Genomic DNA, 22434 nt, shown 5'->3' with positions numbered 1-22434 from the left:
ATGGTTATTGAGTATCTGCTGTGAGCCAGGTTCTTGCTAGGGTGGAGGAGGACGAAGCCCCAGGCCAGTGGAGGAGACACTTGCATGTTGCACCTTCCCTCACACCTCCAGAATCTGCTAGTTTTGCATAGCTCTACTACCATTCTACATCTGTCAAAGCAGATTGTAATGTCTAGGAAAGGAAAGGGAACTCACCCCAAGCGACAGTTCCATCAAACACCTGTAGCTGTGGATGCCAGAAGTTTCCTCACCTTAATTTCACATTTAAATATTACAGTAGCATGTTGGACAGGTAAGTAAAAAACACAGGTTGTGCTCGATTGGTTTTGGATCAATCATTGTTTCTGTAATATGAAACTGAAGTCTTCGGGTACCTAAAATAGACATCCAGAGCAAGGCGCCTAAGCACCAGAAAATATCATAATTTAAACTATGTATTTGTTAAAATCAAACAGTTTGAATACCTTACTTTTTTCAGTGCTTACTCTCGTGTCATACACATCTCAACACCTCTTTGTTTCACTAGCTGTTGTGCCTGAGAAGATCCAACTAATAAGTGCCCACTAGTGTGTAAAGCGCTAAGAAAGAGAGAGCAGGATGTAGCTCCCACTCCTTAAAGGCGTATCTTCTAGTTGGGAAATCACTGCATATAAAAATAGAACTAATAGTGCAAAGGACACTGGCAAGTTCAAGGGGTTGTATAAGTCCTGTCAGAGAGGAGGTCATGTGCAGTGAGCTAAGTGCTTTGGCCAGTGCCAAATGTTTCATTCATTCAATAGCAGCGTCAGAAGTATCACAACCATGGTGTTAACATTTGAGTAGGGTATGCAGATGAAACATACAACAGATACTGATAAAGTGATGAAGATGACTAAAGCCAGTAAAAGTGAGGGGGTTATTTTATAATTAATGTTATTATTTTACAATATACAAAATAAAACTATTACCACATTGTAAATACAAAATAATTAGCCATTTACATGCACTAAACATTAATATTGCAAGAAAAACTATTTTAAATATAATATTAATGCAATAAATGTTAATATTTCAAGAAAAAAATTTAATATTACCAAAACTGTACTAACATAATATCACAAGTTGTAGGAAATATTAAAAACCTGCAAATAACAGGATTACTTCTATTTTAAAATATTTTTTTCCTCTGGCTCTATTTTTCTTCATCAGTTTATGTTGTTCATTATATTCCACAAATGAGTGAGATCATGTGATATTAATCTTTCTCCAACTAGCTTATTTCACTTAGCATAAAGTTCTCCAGGTCCATCCATGCTGTTGCAAATGGTAAGAGTTCCTTCTTTTTTACAGCAGCATAGTATTCCATTGTGTAGATGTACCACAGTTTTTCTAATCCACTCATCTGCTGATGGGCACTTAGGCTGTTTCCAAATCTTAGCTATTGTAAATTGTGCTGCTATGAACATAGGGGTGCATATATCCTTTCTGATTGGTGTTTCTGGTTTCTTGAAATATATTCCTAGAAGTGGGATGACTGGGTCAAATGGAAGTTCCATTTTTGATTTTTTGAGGAAACTCCATACTGTTTTCCACAGTGGCTGCACCAGTCTGCATTCCCACCAGCAGTGCAAGAGGGTTCCTTTTTCTCCACATCCTCTCCAGCACTTGTCATTTGTTGATGATACCATTCTGACAGGTGTGAGATGGTACCTCATTGTTGTTTTGATTTGCATCTCTTGAATGATTAGTGACTTTGAGCATGTTTTCATATGTCTCTTGACCTTCTGTATATCCTCTTTCAAAGGCTTTCTGTAGGTCCTTTGCCCACTTTTTGATTGGATTGTTTAACTTCCTTTTGTTAAGTTGTATAAGTTCCCTGTAAAGGTTGGAGATTAAACCCTTATTGGAGATAACATTAGCAAATATGTTCTCCCATGCAGTGGGCTTGTTTTGTCGATGGATTTTTTTGCTGTGCAGACACTTTTTATTGTCATGTAGTCCCATTTGTTTATTTTCTCCTTAGTTTCCATTGCTGTAGGAGCTGTGTCAGTAAAGATATTGCTACAACACATGTCTGACATTTTGCTGCCTATGGATTCTTCTAAGATTTTTATGGTTTCCCATCATATGTCCTTTATCCATTTTGAGTTTGTTTTTGTGTATGATGTAAGTTGGTGGTCTAGTTTCATTTTTTTGCATGTATCTGTCCAATTTTCCCAACAGGCGGGGTTATTTTAGATGAGTAGGGTCAACATCTGTCAGGTATTTCAAGTGCAGATCAATTACTGACTTTCCTCTGAAGATTGGAAGATCTGGCAAGGTTAGGTCTGAATTTCTGTATTCAATTGGAGCTGAGTCACTATTGCCACTCAGAGAGTTTTGGCCCTCTCCACTTCCCCATGTTCCCCAACTCTTCCTTGTCTTACACCCCCCTCGCTTTACTCATGTGTTACTACATTCTAGGCTTCTAAAGGAATTTGAGTTGTGACCTCTGCTTTAGAAGAAAACACCACATGTTGGCTTAGGTTACATTTTCTTCAATTAATCGGTCAATCTCCCATAAACTATAAACTATAAACTCAGATGTGCTTTTAATCTACTTTAAAAATAATCATAGATTCTATAAACATAGTGGATTAATCATATATGTTAGGTGGTCTCTTTCAAAGCCTTACTAAGGAGGAAAGGAAGAAAGGATGCATAAATCCAGGAAGACAACCTGCAAGAGAACAGTAGAAGAGACATCAGTGGATGAGAGGATGTGAGAATTTGGAAGACGGTAAGTGAATGCAGTGTTGGTAATTAAAATCAGGGCAAAGAAAAGAGCCAAAATTCATCCTGAAGAACCACCTCAAAGACTCAAGGCTGGGAGGTACTAGGTAGAGAGGAAGTGAGGTGTGAGGCAGGGTTGAGAGCAAGGAATTGTTTGAAAGCTGGTAAACACAATGGAGCCCTAGACCCTGCCCACCCTGAGAGCCAGATGAGTACCCCCAGCCTAGGCAGGAGAATGAAGGTTTATTTCCTGAAAAAGTGAAACCATGAAAGTTAAGGCCTTGGGGACAGTGGGTGTGGCAGTGGGCCAGGGTGAGATGAGGAGGGGCTGACATTGGGAATTAGGCACATGTCTACTTATACTACAGGGGTCCTCAGTTCCCTTTCCCTTGCATCCCAGGACCAGAGGGCCCAGGGATAGAATTGAAAATTTGTCTGATACTGGCCATTTGGAAAATAATACTGATGGGTAACTGTCTGATCTGAAGGATGTGTTGCAAAAAAGATCCTTAGAAAACTAAGCAAATGGGGGGAAAGGGCAGTTATTAATTCCAGGTAAGACAAAAGTCACCAAAAAAGAAAATTAATCCTGATTCACTAATTGGCTCTGAAGTGAATACCGATTACTGAGTTAACCTAATGTCATAACATGACTATTTGGAATGATAAGAAAAGACGTACTTGTGTGGTAGGGACAGGGCAGAGGGATGAAAGAGCTACATTTAATTTCATCCAAAGCAGGAAGTCATTTTAATATATAAACTGTCTTAAAAAAGAACTCACCAAAATAAAAGTGTGACCTGAAAACATGCATAATTATTTGGAGACAATCTTTGCAAAGGAGAAAGGAGAGAAGGATTAAATATGTGAATGAATGAAGTTGGAAGTATTACAAGATGAACTTGGAGATTCTTAAAAGGAATGGAGGAAGGATGTGGAGATGTGTTCGGTACACAGTGGACTGTGTGTGGGGTTCTGGAAGTGGAAGAAGATTGGGTGTCTTTACTGTGAGGGATGGCAAAACCACACTTAACCCTGAGAGGAGTCAGGAACGGGCAGCCGTAAGCTAAAAGGGCCCAAATATGGTTACAAAGGATGTCCACAAGAGTGTCCTGCCCCCCTTTTTTAAAAATATATTTTATTGATTTTTTACAGAGAGGAAGGGAGAGAGAGAGTTAGAAATATCGATGAGAGAAAAACATCGACCAGCTGCCTCCTGCACATCTCCCACTGGGGATGTGCCCGCAACCAAGGTACATGCCCTTGACCGGAATCGAACCTGGGACCCGTGAGTCCGCAGGTCGAAGCTCTATCCACTGAGCCAAATCAGTCAGGGTACTTATCTACTTTCTAACCACAACAAATTAAAAATAGTGGATCCAGCTAATTGGGATTTTATGAAATCAGAAAGGACAGTAGCCACAAGAAAATGGACTACCAGCTACAAGAAATGTCAGCCGGCAGCCTGACCAAGGAAATAACCCAAAAGCACAGGAAGCAGATGTTGGAAATTGAACAGTTAGCAGCCTGTGGCCATTTAGTTCAGAAGCCTATGCATCAGGTATCACTAGTGTAGCATAGGGTAATAGCTAATGATAATGAAGTATTTTTTAGCATATCCTATGGTAAAATATCTTTTTGTTTACTTTGAATTTGTTATGTAAGGTATATTTTAAATTTACAGTTTCCCATGAGTGCATTTTAAGAGAAATGTGAGAGTATTCTACTCAAAATAATGTCCCCCCTCATGCTTTGTTTTTGCTTAAAAGGGTAAACAAAGTCCTTTGGAATATTTACCTATCCAAATGTCCCATTTACTGGAAGTTTTTCTTTGGAGGAGAAGCCTGTCTTGCAGGGATGATGAAACAAGGCAAGGAAAAGATGGTGACTTACTGTAGATAAGTTCTAGTTGGGGGTGGCGATGATGTTATTAGTGGAAGCCTTCGGAATTTATCAGGAGTTGAAAGTGGATGCTTCTCAAATAGGGGTTTCTGAGGGAGATGCTTCTAGCTGTTCATGACCCATATGGAGAGATGGAGGAGCCTAAGAGCAGGGAGACTGGGGATGGCTGTTCTAGAAGCTCAGATACTCCAGCCGAAGCTTTGGGTCCAACGAGGTGCTGTGTGATGGGAAGAGACAGGCAGCGCACACAGTAAAGTCAAAAGATGTTATTAGGGGTCAGAACTCAAAATGTTCAAACGGGTAGCCAGTGGTGGTGGTGTGCTAGTCACCACTGCTGTTAGCTCTAGACTCCAAGCAGCAGTCTCTAAAGATGGAGTGACATTTCCAAGTGAGGCCTACTCTGCTAGGGGTTTGCTGCTGATAAAACTGGTTGAGGTCAGAAGTATTGAGAGCTGATGAAATTCAGAATATTGTCAGAAGAAATAGACCCTGCATTTCCTTTTCTGTTCCCGTCCTTATCCACCCTTGAATTGTCTGTAGGTCAAATGGTCTATCAAGCTTAGCTTCCAATTGGCTCCCCATCTCAGAACCACCCCCTGCATTCCAACACACTTTTCCTAACTACATTTTTCTTTCCATCAAAAGGAAAATCCCAGTCACAAATGAGGAACACGGCAACAGATTGTTCTTCAAAATTCTACAGAGTTTAATTGTAAGGAAAGTCTCCATTGTATGACGTAATAGCGCATCTGACTGTAATTGAAATCTTTAATATTTTGCTGACATCAATTATGAAAAATTAATGAAAATATCTCATTTCTAAAGCAATACAGTTGTCCAAATTAATTCAGTCTTCAAGAATGAGTTTCTCTCCTCTTATTCCAATCATTATGTTCTTCCACTTACACAATAAAGCAGAAGGCCTCTGTGGTTGTCTTTGTGGCCAGGTCAGGGTCAATGTGATTTCAAACAGATTCAAACTCACTTTGCCAGGCTGAGTATCTCTGAGTCAAATTCTTTGCTGAAGGCTTGGTGTGAGCTAACACATCCAGAAAGTCAGCAGTGGTCACTGTGCCCAGCTGGATCCCTGGTAAATCGCTGCTCTCTAGATAAAAACAACAGTAACAGCATAACAATCGACCTTATGGTGATCAATGATCTTGAAATGCTAAGAGACCTTCTTTCAAGACAATGCATAATGCAACATTCTTAATGGTTAATGCAGAAAAGTCAACACTAAAGAGGGCTCAGATGAAAATTCTTTAATGTACAACTCAGCCCCTGAAGTCCAGACAAAAATATGTGATTTAAATGTATCATCAAAGTTTTATTTAATATTTATATAGTGCCGCAGTGGATCCAGCCCAAAATCATCGTGTGCCAGAGAAATAAAAGCCCGAGCCCTAAGGAGTTTATCATCTGGGGCAAAGTGGATTCAAAACAGAACACCAGAGGAGGAAGGAGTTGAGTGAGTGCAGGAAAGAGAGACCAAGATTGTGTGCAAGCGCAAAGAGCCCCCAAGAACGGGCGCAAGGCTCCACCTGCTGGTGAAAGTTGGATTTTTAAACAGATTTCCCTCCCAGAGCACCTTTGCTGTGGTCCCAGCTTTACCTGACTGGTGATCTTCAAGTGCATTGAAGATCTTCCTCACAGGCCGCATAGCTGCTTCCCTGCAGACCAGCTTAATGTCTGAGCCTGAGTAGCCCTCAGTCTCCTGAAAGAGCCCCAAACCGCCATTGGTCAGCAGGCATTCAGAATGTTGGTGGTGATCACATCCTTCTGGTCAGGACCCAGTATATCAGAGCCCCTGTTTAGATTCTGGATCTGCCCCACATGGACACTGTACAGAGATTCCCAGATAGACAATGCTTGGGGAAAGAGAGGTCTCTAACATGTTTGGATAACCTAAGAAGCTGGGCAACAACTTCCTAATTCCCCTCCAAATATATGCTATAAGATGTTGGTGAAGACTAGACCACCCATGTTAGTCTAATGGGGCCCTTGCGCCAAATCCAAGGATGATCAAATTTAAGTAGACATTTTTGTTCTTGCAAATAAGACCATAAGCTGCCTTAGAGGAACCTCAATGAACATCAAGTTCAAGTGTCCACTCAGAGAAGGCAGTGATAGCAGCGACAATGAAGGCAACAGATATGCACCTAGAGCTTTTGGATTTGTAAAAGACTTCTCATTTAATCATCACAGTAATCCTTTGTGGCATATCTGTTACCCATCTTATAGATCAGTGGTTCTCAACCTTCCTAATGCCACGACCCTTTAATACAGTTCCTCATGTGGTGACCCCCAATTTCATTGTTACAAATTGAACATAATTAAAGCATAGTGATTAATCACAAAAACAATATGTAATTATATATGTGTTTTCCGATGGTCTTAGGCGACCCCTGTGAAAGGGTCGTTCGACCCCCAGGTTGAGAACCGCTGTTATAGATGAAAAGGCTGAAGCTCAGAGAATAAGTGACTCCCTGAGGTCACACAGATAGTAAGCAGCTGACAGGGCAAGGATTTGACATAGGTTCTCCAGGTCTAAACCCTGTGCTATTTTTGCTGTATCATATTGCTTCTCCCTGCTTGAATATTTCCGAGTGACAAAGAGCTCATTCTTTCATGAAGAGGCCCGTGGCATTGTTGGGGAGCTTGGATCGTTTCTAGGTGACTCAAGGAAGAGGCTCCGAGCAGCTCATGAGAAGACCCTGCCGAGAAGACGGTCATGTGGTGGCTGCTTGGCCGGCGATGCCTCTCCGGGGCCGCTCACCTGGCTCAGCATGCCGTACTCCAGCTCCGTGCGCAGCTCCAGCGCCCTGCTCTTGCTCACGGGGGGCAGCCAGTGGTGGATCATGGCTTTCCTGGCCTCCTGGCTGGGGAGGTCAACCAGAATCCTCTTCTCCAGGCGGCGTAACATGGCACAGTCCAGTTCCCTGAAATCATGTCAGAAACGAAGGAACTGGTTGGGGCTGTGAACTCACTTCCTAAGCAACAAGTACAATTTAAGAACAATTTTGCACTGCAGGAAGCAATTCCGCATTTTAACTCTCCCTCTACATCGATGCCTGAATGGATAGGACAACTACTTTATGTTGTTTGCTTAAAAAAAAAGAAAAGAAAATACATCCTTTAAAAAAAACTTACGTAAAGGAGGTCATTTTAAGTGACTTGATTTGGGGGGAGAGAATCTCACTAGCAACCAAACAAGGAGCATCTCCATTGCAGTCCTAACGTGAATCATTCAATCTGATCCCTCCAGTGAGGAAATTATTCCTGACAATGACGTGGGCACTCTGGGAAACACATTAATTCTTCCAAAACTCTCCTATATTCTGGAGCAAATGACTATCTCATGCCATTGCTGTGGTGAACGCACAGAGCAAATGCTCCTTCCAGGGTGCCCAAAGCAAATGTGGCTCTTGACACACTCACTCGTGTTCCTTCCAAAACACTGTCAGGCCAGATGTACACAACTTTGCATCTGCAGGCCATTTCCCTAAATTTCTTAATATAAATTTTTCAAACAAATAGAAAAGTAGAATAAAACAATGAATATCCATGTACCTACCATCTTGATTCAATAACAGTTAACATTTGGGCATAACCTGCTTCATATCAATTTATCTAACTAAATTATTTCAGAGCAAATTACATCATGACATGAAATCACATCCCTAAATGCTTCTGCTGGCAGTCTCCCCTCTCCCCCTGAAAAGGACATTTTCTTACATAGCTACAATGCTATTAGGACACCTGACAGAATTAACATTGATGGCATAGTATGTCTAATGCTCATTCCTTATTAAAATTTTGCCCATCATGCCAAAAATATCTTTCATAGTTTTTTCAACCAAAATCCAATCAAGGATCATGCATTACATATGGTTATATCTCCTAAATATCATAATGTAGACCAGTCTCCTTGTCCTGGCCCCTTTTTGAAAAGATAAGGCTAGTTGTAGAATGTTCCACATTCTGGATTGGCTTGATGTTTTCCTCATGGTATCATGTTCCTGGTTCCTCTATCCCCTATTCTCTAAGATGGAAGTCAGACCTAAAAGCTTAGTTATTAGAATCAGGATAAAGATATTTTGGCAAATATGTTTCTTATATTGGCTATATTGGTTATTATATTGGCTATATTATATATAGTGGCTTATCTCACTATTAGTGATGTGGTGTTTGAATAGCGGGATCATCTGTTGATAGCATATCTGTCCATTGTAATGGAAGCCTCTTTGCTAATAGTAAGTATCCTATGTACAATACTTTGGCACCAGGTGAGTACTCCTTTCCCCCCTCCCTTTCAACTAGTGGTTTTAGCATCTCTTAATGGCCTTCAAATCAATTATTGCATGAGAGTGGTACAAAATGGTGATTTCAAAAATTTTTATTCTAAATGAATTATTTGGAATTATTATTTAATGTAGAGCTTTCCCTCATTAATTGGGGCTCTTGAATTACCCTGAATTGTCATTCCTATTATCAATAGAGCATTTTGAGTATAAGTCCGTGAACACTTTATATGTTAAAATTTCAATTACTAGGAGGGTAAATAATTGTTTGACTTCCTAATATAGAAATTAGGAAATGCCTGTGTTGGTCCAGCTTAACCATTAATGACGACTAACAATGACAGCATCATCACCAGATAGTTCTCATTCATAAAGACACCAAGAATCTCCAAAGCATCCTCCCATTTTTCTGTCATTCTCAATCTATGTCATGATATTTCCTTTTAAACTGAAAAACAAAAATACCTTTCCAGGGAGCATATCTGAATTCTAAATTGGAGTGACCAGATTTCTTCAAAGATTGTCTTTCCTTTCCCTGTTATTCCAATCCTGAGCTGAAAATCCATAGTCCAGGGGTGTCTTACCAGCAATAGCAGTTACCTATTTCTTTGTCAGCCTCGCCCTATTGAAATTCATCTCACATCAGAGACTCAGCCACATCTTCCCCTGTACAACCATCCCCCCTCTCAAGACCAACATTCATACTCAAGGCACAGGGTCAAGAAACTTCACAGAACTCTAAGAGATCATTTTTTCATATTTGAATGTTAATAAAAGATAATGCTTAAATAACACTGTTTTTAGCTTTTTACAGATATTAATTTATTTAATTCTCACGAAAACCCTATGAGGTAGGTACTATTATCATCTCCATTTCAAGATGAGGAAACTGAGGCACAGAGGTCAGAAAGCTATGAGTGGTGGCACTGGATTTGAACCTAAAGAGTGAGACTCTGGGGCCTGTGCCTCCGTCACTGCTGTCACCACAGTCACTGCTAGGAGACTCCCAAGTCACATGATGGTGAAATCTCAGAACCCTGAGAACAAAGAGAGGATCATAAGAGCTTCCAGAGAGAACAATACAGGTTACATACAAAGGATTAAGAATAAGACTTCTCATCAGTAGCATGAGCTAATCAAAGAAAGGAAAAGAATGCCTTCAAAATTCTGAGGAGAAATCTTGATCAAACCATTAATTTAGTTGTTTGATAGAATAAAAGTATTTTCAACAAGCAAAGCCTAAAATAATTTACCTCCCATATACCCTTTATCAGGAAAGTACTGAAGGACCAAAGGAAGACAGTAAACCAAACCAAAGACCACGTGGGATCCAAGAAACGGATGGTCTGACACGGAGAAGGAGCTCTCCAGGAGGATGAGGTGAGGTCCCAGGGTCTCCCCTACATACTGGGTGAAGAGAACAACCAGTTCAGCTTAGAGTTGGTAAGAAGGCTCTAGAAGACATGTCTCCAAGAGCATGAAGCTGGTGGAATACCTGTGTGATTTAGCAGAGAAATGCGGCTGAATTAGTGGGAGGGAAGGTGAGGTGCGTGGGGGAGGAAAGGAGAGAGGGCAGGGAGAGACCTTTTATTAAACAAAAGAAACAAACTCACATGTTAGGAATTAATTCAGTTCAGCAATGTTAACCACCTGTCAAGTATATCGCCCCTGCTAAGTTTCCAATTACAGAAATGAGTAAGACAAACTCCTACTCATAAGTAAATAAAGGCAACAACAGGAAGGTTTTGGTCTTGAAGTGAAGGAATGTTGGCCCCATAAACGTCAAAGACAAAATAAGACTTGAGATTCTCAGTCTGAAAACCAGGAAGGAAGAGTGAATAAGCTGAAAAAACGGCAGGGATAGGGGTGATCAGAAGCTGCCATGTTCCTTCCAAGGCCTTTCCTTGGACCTAGGAGGCTGCCCCTCCTGAAAAGGCAGGGGATGCAGAAGGAAGGGTCTGTAGGGGCACCTTCTCTTAGACGCCCCACTCCGTCCAGAGTGATTTCATGCAGAGGGAGGTGGGAAAACAATCCCTCACTATAGATGTCGGTATTGATCAGCTAATGCCCTAAAGCAAGAGATTTACCTCAAAACTGCCTGTGGGCACCAAATAAGTGCAACTCTCTGACAGCTAGGCCTGATGAATGCACTTTTAATGACATCAATAATAATATAACCGTACAAGGGAGGAAACAAAGGACAAATGGAATGTACCCAGGAATTATTCTTTATGCCAATATATTTATAAGAAAAAATTTAACTTGTGGCAACCAGAAAACATTCCTTTTCGCTCATACACTTTGATTTTGACTAGTTATTCTGTCCTCATGTCTTCTTTATTTTGGTTATCTGGTGCTTCCATCACTTCAAAGGTCAAACCCAGCCAGTGAGTAATACTTTAAACAATAATAATAATAATAATAATAAAGCAAGCAGTGAGAGTGACATGTGAGATACAGCGAAGGTTCACAGACTTCAGAGCTTGGTCACTGAGCCTATGCCCACTGCTATACACACGGTGGCAAAGCCACCGGCACCTGGACAGTTTACATGAGCTCCAGGGCCTTGCACCTGAGCACTTGGGCTCCTGCACCAAACCTTCTGGAGCCTTCCTCAGCCCTTTGGTTTATCTCCCTGTTAAACCATGTGGCTCCTGGGGCAGAGATCATTCCAAATTTTACAGAATTTGGAAACCAAACATAATTCTAGTTCGTTCATTCAATAGTTCAAACATTCAGTTCAAAGTATCTCAGCATGATCAGAGAAAGGCAAAGTTTTGTAAGCAAAGTCTTCGCAGTATATCCATAACCAACATGAAGTGAGTGGTCGTGGCAATCCTTGAGGAGCAGGTTAAGGGATTGTATTCTTTGGTAGGTGATGGGGAGCTGATGAATAAAGCACTGAAGGTTACCTTGTCTCCCACAGTGAGCCCTGCATAAGTTAACTCCTACCTGCATTTCCTACTGGGGCCAGCTCCTCCCTGGAGCGCAGGGGATGCATGGAGTTATAGTGGAAAGAACTGGATTATGTCTGCTGAGCTCTGCAATCACATGTATACACTTCTACAGAAATATCATACCAGAAAGGGGTGAATTCATATGGGGAGAAGTGGTTTATGTAGGTACCTTTCTTCCCATTCCCAGAGCAATAATCTCTTTGATTTCATGCTCTCTTCTAAATATTAGGAATTGGGGGGTGGGGAGGGGTGTTTTTAATCTAGAGTTTTGTCATACCAGGTGTCTACTTTTTAAAAGAGACAGTAAAATCTCTGGCCCTTTTGCAAATAGCAAGGAAAAGTTGAATTGCAACATACTCCACACATACAATTTTCACACCTTATTTGTATAAACTACCATCAAGTTGAATAGATAGCTAAAGATGGTATTTGCCTTAATGGCCCTGTTCAGTATTTTGTTTCCCTCCAGACTCCCAGGCCTAAGTTTCTGAATACTCAAAAATCTTGACCAGTCAAATTAGTCCTAATTGTGCTCACTAAACATTTCTTACATGGCTGTTATTTTAAGTGGTAATATTAACAATGCAACATTTGTTATCCTTCTCACCACTTACTTACACATCAAATGGCACTGGTGAGCTGTTATTCTCACTTCCTTCTTGTCCTTTCTGTGATGCTATAGATCAGGAAGGTGCTCCTCAGAGGAGAAGCACTGAATAAACAAAGATGCTGCATGCCCTCTCGTTGCTGAGAAGGGGAGAATGACTGCCCCTTGGAGACAAAATAGGTTTGTCTAGGGAAATTGGTAAGTTAACAAGCAGTAAAGGATAGCCAGTGCCCTGAAAGGTGCTACAGATGAGAACTACCACTACCCAATCGTAGAAAATTTCTTTGGGGCCCAGCTGTCGTGGGTCAATGGTTGAGCATTGACCTGGGAACCAGTAGGTCACAGTTCGATTCCAGGTCAGGGCACATGCCCAGGTGGCGGGCTCAACCCTTAGTTGGGGGCGTGCAGGAGGCAGCCAATTGATGATTCTGTCTATCCTTCTCCCTTCTTCTCTGGGAAAAAAAATTATAGGTAGATAGAGATAGAGATAGAGATAGAGATAGAGATAGAGATAGAGATATGTAAAGAATTTCTTTGGGGATTTTAGGATTGGGTTTTTCAATGTTTGATATGATTTAATTATTTCCCCCAAAGGGACAGACTGCTTGAATCAGGTAAGTTTACTCCCTCACCTAAGACTGAAACCAATACAAAGTTTGTTTTAATATTCTTGATAAAAATACTCTACTTCCTTAAAGAAGGACTTAGACAATATATAGCATGGAACTTAAAAAACATCTATACCTTTTGATATAGTAATTCTACTTCTAGAAATCTATTCTAAAATAATAACCAGATTTTTGTCAAGTTTTTTTTCAAAAAAGTTTGTTTCAGTGTTATTTATAATAGAGAAAAGTTGGGAACATCATATATGTTCAACAGGGAAGAAATGATTAACTAAATTGTGGTATATTCACAAGTGGGAATTTTGGGCAGCCATTACAAAATCCAATTTTCAAGGATTATTTAATGACATTGGAAATGTTCTTACTATAATGTTAAGTAATGAAAGCAGGACACTAGTGGGAATACAAAATGTACAACCTCTATAGAGGGAAATTTGGCAATCTCTACTATAATTTTATGCACATTAACCCTTTGACCCAACAATTCTACTTCCAGGAACCTACCACAAAGATACACTGCCAAATACACAAAGTGATATATGCACACCATTACTCATGGCAGCACTATTTGTAAGAGCGAAAAAGTAGGAATAACCTAAGTGCCTAACTTTAGGTGATTGGGGTAGATTACCATATGCACTAAATGGCACATATGCAGCTAAAAAGAAAGTAAGGAAGAATTTCCTGTGTTTATTTGGCAAGATCTCCAGAATATTTTATTGAGAGAAAAAAAATCAAGATACAGAAAAATGTGTTTCCTTTTGTGTAAGTAAACCAAGTTCAGTTATTCTATGGAGTTCTTTTAAAAATCCTTGAGAGTTTCATTGTGGAGCATGTGACAACTTATATCTATACAATGTCTATCATTGCTCATTGGTTACCACTGGAGGTTGCTAGGACACCAACTCATAACTCTAAAAATCAAAGAGAGTCCTAACTGGTTTGGCTCAGTGGATAGAGTGTCGGCCTGAGGACTGAACGGTCCCGGGTTCGATTCCAGGCAAGGGCACATGCCGAGGTTGCTGGCTCAATCCCTAGTAGGGGGCATGCAAGAGGCAGCCAATCAATGATTCTCTCTTATCATTGATGTTTCTATCTCTCTCTCCTATCCTCTCTGAAATCAATAAAAAATATATATAATTTTAAAAGCTTTAAAAATTATAGCAAAAGAATCCTGCTTTTCTAGTATGAACTATATTTCAGGGTAATTAAATAACCCTATTAAATGAGAGAAAGTTCTATTATAGAGAATAATCCCAGTTATCTATCAGAAGGAATGATAGAATCACAACTCTAGTAAAATAAGTGATGCAGGCAAAGATCTAAAACCATTGATGGAAACTGTACAGCTGAATCCACTGATCCATCTTGGCATCACCCAATGCTGGACAACATGACATTATCTTTCTCTAGATGCAATGCAATATGATGTACACAGCATCACCTATGAAGTATGTTTGCCAAAATTTTATATTGATCCTGAATCTAATCAATCTAACTTTTAGTCTAGAGTAATTATAGGGGTAAGGAAAAGAAGCTAAATACTATCATGAGAATACAATGAGCCAAATTCAGGAAGTTTAGACCTCTTACAAGACAATCTCCCTGGCGTCAAGTCAATGGCAAATTCGAGGAGGGGAAAGGAGGGTGTGTCTGTTCAAGATTAAAAGAGACTTAAGAGAACAACCAATTACAAAATGCAAGCCTTGTTTGGATATCAGTTTAGTAAATCAATTACAGAACAATGTGGGAAATCTGAATATAAACTGAGTATTAGGTAATATTAAGGAATTAATATTAATTTTGTTAAGGGTGATAATGGCATTGTGGTAATGCAAGAAACTGTCCTTATTTTTAAAAGATGTACACTGAAGTATATATGTGAGAAATAACAATCTGGGATGTAATTTAAGGTATTCAGCAAACAAAGTGGGGTAGGAATAGATGAAATCATTGGGCAAGATTGTTAGTTACTAAAACTAGGCAACAGTGGGTTCATTGTGCTTTTTTGTCTTCTTTAGTGTTTGGAATTTTTCATAATAAAATGTTTTTTTTAAAACCCAGCAGTGCTCAAGGATATATGGGTTAGAACATATTGGCTCCAAGATATAGTGTAACAAAGCAGTCTGCGATATAAAAGAATCCAGGCTTAAAAGCATGTATGTATTTAACCATTTGACATGTTGAGGGGCAATTCTTCAGAAAATCCCTTCTAAATGTCTTTGATTTTTGATTGTTAGTGGCTCCTCCTCCTCCTCCTCCTCCTCCCCCTCCTCCTCCTGCACCTTCTCCTTCTCTTTCTGCCCTCGGAATCATCTTATTTGGGGCTTACCAAAAACTGATCAACTTAGGGAAATAGTGGCAGCACAATAACTTCCTCTACGGAGTCCTAGGTGTCACTGGGAGTGGAGGGCTCTCTGTTCCTCTAGAAAATGGGTCGGTCTCCCTGGGGGCATAGGCCTTCCAAGAAGCATGCGTGAAGTTACTGTTTCCACACAACATAAAGTGTTATGATCAACCACGTTTCAAATGGATGAAGAAACAGAGATTCTTTCTCTGACAGATTTCCACAGTCACATTTAAATGACACATCTCTGTTTGGGCCCTGCTTTAATATTATCTGTAACTAACCAGTATCTTCAAAATGTAAAATGCTGATCACCTTAACATGTTAGAGAACATCTTATAAATCTGAAGGGAACTGGAAACAGGTTTAAGTCATGAATATATTTAAAATAACAGGTTACACACAAACTTTTCAGTGACCCCTGCTTTGGGAGCCCAGACGCATCTTTGAAGGTGGAAACAGAAGCAGGAGGACAGGGGTGACACAAGAGTGTCAAGTTTGAGCTCTGTTGAGAATGTGCTGTTGACTTTGGGTGGATTGACCTCTCTTGACCTTCGTCCCTCTCTGCCCATGGGAAGGCAGCATTTCCTGATCTGTCTTATGTCTCACCCACATCTCTAAAGAAATCATGTGCGTGAAAATATTCTTTTTTTTCTTCCTGACATTGCTATAGCCAATATTATTATGCTTACTAATATTAGCAATTTTTAACAATTTATCTTTATTGTTGAAAGTATTAAAGATGTCCCCTTCCACTCCCCCCTCCCCCACTGACCTCCTCCACATTGTACCAGCTGCCCCACAGGCCTCATGCACTATTGTCTAGGACCATGGTTTACATGTATATGAATATAAGTTCTTTGGTTCATGTCTCTCTGATATTCCGACCCCCTTTCCTCTGAGATTCGTCAGTTTGTTCCCGTGCTATGTGAAAATATTCTTGAAACTATAAAGAGATTATAATTATTTTTAAAAATATACTCTCCGTGTAGATATTGGTTTTCCCTCGTCAACATCTCTTATTTCCCAATTCCACTTCTAGAATTGTTCTTAAAATCTCTGGGATATAGTTTGAATAAAAGATTCTGGGAGTAGATTATATTTTTAATTAGAGATTGTTTAGCTTCCTATTTACTGTGCAACATTAAAGAAAAGATTTTCTTCCTAACTTAAAAAAAAAGTTTAATTTTAATACTGTTAAAAATCAAAGCATATTATTTCTGGAATATTTTTGAGTCCTGTAGATTTTAGCATTTTAGAGTTCTTTTTGCCAAAGTCTAAACATACTAAATAAATTGTCTTTAAACTCATATTTTTAACATCTTTTAAAAATACCCATTTTAAATGTTGTCAATGGTAGCCTGGCCTGTGTTCCTTCTATTAAGGCAGATTCTTTCATGGTACGGATTGCAAGGATTGAGGACTTGAATAGGAAAGCCTTCAGATTAATCTCCCAGGGCTGGAACCAAACAACAAGGCTTTGCCCAAAGTGGTCATCATAATATCTTCGTCAGTACTCAGTGGCTCATGAAAATGTGTTCAAAATGTACTCGTTACATCTCTTACCAGGGCAGGTTGGAAGCGGCTAAGACAAACACGAGATCTTCCGAACGAGCCAGCCCATCCATCTGCACCAGCAGCTCCGTCTTCATCCGAAGGCTTCCTTCGTGCTCTCCCCTAGAGAGAGAAAGGAGGTGAGTTTCCCCAGGGCAGAGCCTTCGCTTTCATGACAAGGCAGCAAAGACTCAGGGGCTGTGGAACAGGTTCTCTTCCGACTGCTAACCCTTCCCTGCCTCGTTCTCAGGAGCCACTCAGACTGGAGTTGAAGGAAACAAGCCATTTGGTAGTATTTTCCCAAAGACAGTAATAGAGAGGACGCAAGTGAACATAATGATGATAGTGAAAAGAAGACCAAAAGTTGGCAGCGAACTAGAAAATGACAGAAGGGCAGACAGTGCCTCTGGTAGGTTGAATCCAGCTCTGTCCACCTGCCGTACTATTTACCCTTTTATAAATGGCATAATTGAGAATAATCTTTTCCCTTTATATAGCTGGCATAAAAGAACTTTCTCATTTTTTTCGCATAATTTATGGATATAAACTGTCCAAAAAGAGAGATCAACTATTTGTCTGAATCTGTTTCACTCTCTTTTAATAAGAGGCAAGATAATGGCATGGGAGGCAGTCTTCTGTGAAAATTCATCCTCCAGGCTCCCATCACCACTGCCAATGACCTTCCCACCAACAAAGAGCTCACCACAGGATCTGAACATCCAGATGGGCTCTACTAGTAAATACTGACCATATCTGGCAGGCTCTCCTTCCTCTGCACTTGAATAGATGGACATAAAGGACAAAAAATGCCGTCCTGAACATGACATTCAACTTCTCATCTCTGCATGAATCTTGGGGCACCCCAAACCAGGTATGTGGCTTTTAACGAACTGTGACCCTTACTATCTACCTACCTTTTCCTAGGACAGAAGACCATCCACAATATAGTTACATATATAGTCAGCATTTGCCCATAATTATTATTCTTTTAACATAATAGGACCCAAGCAGGCTTCCAAGCACCTACACTGATTCCCTGACTATTTGAAGATTCTAGTTTAGAGATTAAGTTCCAGACAAGGAAACAGACATTCAGTACAAACCTAGAGCACACGCAGGACAATAGATGAAGAGTTTCCAGATTAGCTCATCAACTCTGTGGGGACCCAGGGATGGAGTGAGTGCACAGGTCTCTGGGGTGAGGCAGACCAGGCAGGCTGGGGGCTTTGCAGAGGGGATGACCGCTAGGAGGTCTGCTGGGTTCCCAGCCCGCACTGTGTGGTAGTCTGTTCCCATCAGGTCCTGTATAGAGAGGCCAAGTACCCTGGCCTGGGGCTGACAGCACCCACTGCACCATGGAATCATCCCCTTTCAATCAATGGTAAGAGTCCCATGGACCTTAGTGGGAAAATGGTTTTCATGAGTAAAATTTCATAAATTATAGTCTAGTTGTATTTCCAACAAGCTAATTATTTGTCCTTTATTAATATTAGTTCTGCCTTGATGATAGACCGTTACTAGCAGAGGCCATTGATGAATGCAGTCATGTTGAGATTTCCCTGAGACCTGTTTCTTTTCAAGCCAAATGAGCCAAATTTCGTAAAAAGTTTCAGAGAAAAATACTTCTGATCAAGACAGAAAGGCGTTCTTAAAACACACATACACAGCTCATTATAGTCTGAGAAGTGAACTAGAAATGAACAGTCTTTCCTGCTGGGGACATCAGCAGACACTTAATCTTTAGAGATAACATATGTGACATGTTTAAGTTAGGACATGCGGAGCCACATCCTGATGTCACAGAGAAATGGTGGCTTCCCCGGCTTCGCACATCTCGTCAAGGCCTGCCCCTCTCGGGACTTGGCTCTTTGCAGCCCTGTTCCCCACAGGCAGCCTCTCTGGCTCCAGAGAAGGCGGTCACGGGCGGCTATTTTAAGCCAGCAGGACTATTGTGTTACGGCAGCCTGGGACTGTGGGACTGGGTGATCTTCAGGCCTGAAAACCACTCTGTGGGGAAGGGGGGAAGGGAGGATGGCATTTCCTCCGGTGATAAAAACTACTTAAATCAGCTATTCGGTTAACAGGACCTAATTTAAAGACCTTTCCGTGTGTCTGCAGAAAATTTGTGGGCTTATTAATAGGCTCATTCTGCTGGTAAATGTCGATGGGCTTCCGACCATCAAACACACTTACAAGAGGGGAGAAGTGATGACCAAAAAAACCCTGTCTGTTACCCGGGAGCCGTGCCTCTCTGACTCATCACCGACTCCAGCTCGTCCAGGAAGATGGTGGAGGGGGCATGGTAGCGAGCAAGTTCAAATAACACCTGGGTGGGAGAAAAGCAACCACATGTTCAAACCCATATATTTAAAGTTCTCATGTGCTCCCAAAGAGCAGAAGCTTAGAATGACTATACTATTAACCATCTATGCTGCACTCTGTTATTTCACTAACAGCTTTGTAATCATTACAGTCATTTCTCCCTAGAATATCCTATAGGGTTGGATGGTCCAATTATTTCCATTTGTCACTTGATAAAATTAGATCCAGAGAGATTAAGTGGTTATCCCAAGGTTACTAACCATAAGTAGAGGAACTTAAGATAAAACTCAATTCCTGATCTTTCAGTCCATTAGCCAATCCCTGAGAACCCCTGTCAATGACATGTTTCATAGGGACACAAGAGCCATGGAATATGTAAAATCATTTGATGATTGTCCCTAATCCTTCAGGGACAAAGAGAGAGCTATTCTCAGGAGGAAGAATTGCTGGGAAAGGCTAGAGTTCCAGTCATGGGTAAAAAAGACAGAAATTTTGCCCCTCTCTGCTCCCCAACTTACTCCACAGGGTTCCCATACCACCCAACACTGCTGCTTGGTAGGCTCGGGTACTTGAAGGCAACTCCCAGTTGAATAAAATGTTCCATTCCAGAATAAAATGTTATAGACGGAGAAAGAACAGGAAAGCAAGCAGCAAAAGAACAGCCATATAAAAACAAAATAAAGAGCTCTAAAGGGAGATGTGATGGTGATGAAAAGAGTATAAAAAATGAAACCTTTTTTTTCAACCCCGAAACTGATCTCTTGAGCACCACATATAATTCTTCACTGGCTGATCAGAGAAAGCGATAGAGATTTAGAAAAAAACAAAGGTTCTTTAACTGGCAGAGGGGATTTATTCTCCATGTCACTTAGCACTAGCAAAGCATCACAGAATGAATAAGGAGGGAGGGACTCAGAAAAAGCCAGGTTGTGGTTTTCATGAGTAGTAGCAGATCATCCCTTACAGGTCTCCCTAGCACTGAATGGAAAACTGCTCGCGTGTGTGGTGTGTTCATGCTCATGCTCAAGTATTCTCCTTTACAGAATCCTATTTCATTTGACCATGACAACAGGCTCAGCCTAATGAACTGAGAGAAGAGCATCAATGCCAGGACACTCATCACACATGCCTTTACACATATAGAGACCACCTTACTAGAAGCAAGTAACTTGTCCTTGTCACAATGACAGCAATCTTCCCAATGGAAAGTTGAATATTAGAACTCTTTATTAGAACCATACATGTTTTCAAAGAGCTCCCTAGGGTGCAGAGAGACCAAGGGGCAAGATGAGACCAAACATCCAAGTGGAAGGAGAACCACATCTGGAGCCTCTGTTTCCATATAGACCACGCCACTGCCCTTTCCACTGCCAGAGAATATACAGAACCCTGGGTAAGTGCTCTGAAAGCATTATGCTAAAATTTTCAAAAGTACTGGAAGGAAGTTAAATCATAAAATTGGGGGGGAGGGGTGTTAAAAGATGTAAGCAGCAACAGGTGTGTGCATTTGCTAAAGAGACCACTCAACTACTCAATAGCATCAACTCCTAAGAGGCATGAACATTAGGAGGGGAGGGAGCAACATAACCCAAAGGTTCCCTATAAATAACTCTTAATTGGAATAGAAAGAGAAGCGAATGGTAGGAATGCTTCTTTGATTTAGGGGAAAGGTCCTGAAGGGCCATCTTCATCTGAAAGCTTCATAGTAATGAATTTGACAGCATGGCCAAGATTCTTCAGGTGAAGATCTTCTCAAGAGCTCAGAAAATAAAGTAGCTTCAGAAAGGATAGAAGGTGAGATCCTTCAAGGTTAGCAGAGGTGATCTGTTTTCCTCTTGAAATATTTTTTTAATATCCAAAATAAAAATGCATTTCACAGAGAAAAAGACACACAAATTCTTCGAAACTTATAAAAAGATGCTCAAATTCATTTAGAATGGAAGAAATGCATATTTGAGCACTGAAATATTACTTTCACTATCAGATTGGCAAAGATTTCAAAAGTGGATACTTCACAGTGTTGGCCAGGGTGTGGAAGAGCACACACACTCACCATTGGTGGGAGTGTAAGCTGGTGCAACCCTGTTGGCAGGGAGGTGGGCAATCAGTGACCTTCATTCCCTCTGGCCCAGCAATTCTACTTCAAATAAATTGCTCTACATGACTACATATGCAAAGTCGTGTGTATGAAAGGACTGTCCACTGTAGCTTTGTTCATAATAGCAAGTGACTGGAAACAACCTAAATGTCCATCAAGAAAAGACTGATTTAACATGTTTTGGGACACATCCATGCAATGAAATACCATTCAGATATATAAAAGAATATGCTCTGCTTATAACAGTGTGTAACAACATCCAAGTGAAAAAAATCCTGCAAGGTATAGAAGGGTATAGACGTATATGTTGTAGCAGTAAGTTGCCTCTGGGTTTAGGGGTCTATATACCCTTTTGTACATTTTTTCCAAAAAGATTAGTTACTTTTTAAATGTATTGTAAAGTAAGGTGAGAAGTCATTTCCTCACTCTTAGAAAACTAACAAAATAATACTGAAGCAGAGGAAAATTTTAGTTTAAAAGAATGCTCACACAGAAGGAAGAGTTCTGGCTAAATGACTTTTCTGCCTATTCAACACTAAACAATAAAATCCATGTAGTTTTCATCTTTGTTGAGAATATTCATAAAATAGCTGAATTTACTCTTCTGTCTAACTAAGTCCTGTCCAGGGAATATAATGTATTCTTCCTTCGAGCATCTTGCAGTGTCTGGTGCTCATAGTTCTAAACAACACTTTTCAGGACAGGAGATAAAGCTAAACTGATCCTATAGGCATTTTGTAAGAGTTTTGTTGTTCCTCAGCACATAAAAATGGAACTTTTAAAAAAAGTCTTCTGGTTGATGAGGCTTCTAATTAGTCAGATTTCAACTTATTAAAATCCAGCTAACTAGAATCACACAGAACCATAGATTAAGGACAAACCAACTTCAACCCCATCTTTGGATATGGTAAGTTAGATTCAAGATGAAGAACAAAGAAATAGATGTCAACATATATTTCCATGTATTAT

At 40.4% G+C, this 22434-nt stretch overlaps 1 protein-coding gene across 1 annotated transcript in view; it reads right to left on the bottom strand.

Moving 5' to 3' along the window:
- Nucleotides 1-5343: 5343 nt before the first annotated feature.
- KATNAL2 (katanin catalytic subunit A1 like 2) overlaps nucleotides 5344-22434 on the bottom strand; it is a 65786-nt gene continuing 48695 nt past the window's right edge. Inside the window, exons 12-16 of the mRNA XM_081096535.1 lie at nucleotides 19280-19371; nucleotides 17058-17168; nucleotides 7430-7592; nucleotides 6265-6367; nucleotides 5344-5758 (exon numbers count right to left, since the gene is read on the bottom strand). Coding sequence (XP_080952661.1) covers nucleotides 5619-5758; nucleotides 6265-6367; nucleotides 7430-7592; nucleotides 17058-17168; nucleotides 19280-19371 — 609 coding nt within the window. The 3' untranslated portion in view covers nucleotides 5344-5618. The remainder of the gene's footprint in view (nucleotides 5759-6264; nucleotides 6368-7429; nucleotides 7593-17057; nucleotides 17169-19279; nucleotides 19372-22434) is intronic.

Source organism: Myotis nattereri (genome assembly GCF_964212035.1).
Source record: "Myotis nattereri genome assembly, chromosome: 8".
Taxonomy (NCBI): domain Eukaryota; kingdom Metazoa; phylum Chordata; class Mammalia; order Chiroptera; family Vespertilionidae; genus Myotis; species Myotis nattereri.
The sequence above is the reverse complement of the archived record's forward strand: the minus strand, read 5'-3'. Positions and strand labels throughout refer to the sequence as shown.